Source organism: Nestor notabilis, unplaced genomic scaffold, assembly GCF_000696875.1.
Source record: "Nestor notabilis isolate BGI_N333 unplaced genomic scaffold, ASM69687v1 scaffold23616, whole genome shotgun sequence".
In the NCBI taxonomy this organism is placed as follows: domain Eukaryota; kingdom Metazoa; phylum Chordata; class Aves; order Psittaciformes; family Psittacidae; genus Nestor; species Nestor notabilis.
The window spans coordinates 435-660 of record NW_009934560.1 but is presented as its reverse complement, the minus strand read 5'-3'; the positions used below and the strand labels follow the sequence as shown (position 1 = coordinate 660).

The 226-nt window shown below is 62.8% G+C and overlaps 1 protein-coding gene across 1 annotated transcript in view; it reads left to right on the top strand.

The window, feature by feature from the left end:
• The window catches only part of TMEM161A (transmembrane protein 161A), a gene marked incomplete at both ends in the record, with an annotated part of 1,306 nt that overhangs the window by 677 nt on the left and 403 nt on the right, over window positions 1-226 (top strand). Inside the window, 2 exons of the mRNA XM_010017420.1 lie at window positions 11-55; window positions 179-211. Coding sequence (XP_010015722.1) covers window positions 11-55; window positions 179-211 — 78 coding nt within the window. The remainder of the gene's footprint in view (window positions 1-10; window positions 56-178; window positions 212-226) is intronic.

The window sequence follows — 226 nt, the reverse complement described above, 5'->3', positions numbered from 1 at the left end:
CTGGATTCAGCACCGACCGGGAGAGCATCCTGAAGCAGCGGGCCTGGAAGTGGACGTGAGTTGATGGGGAAATGGGGTTTCCAGGAGGTTATTTGGAGGTTCTGGGGTGGGAACACATCCAGGGTTCGCTGAGGATGGGGCCAACCTGTCCCCTCCTGCATTACCTCTCCCTCTGCAGGCTGCCCGTCGCCAAGCTGGCCCTCAAGCTGGGGCTGGGGGCACCGCG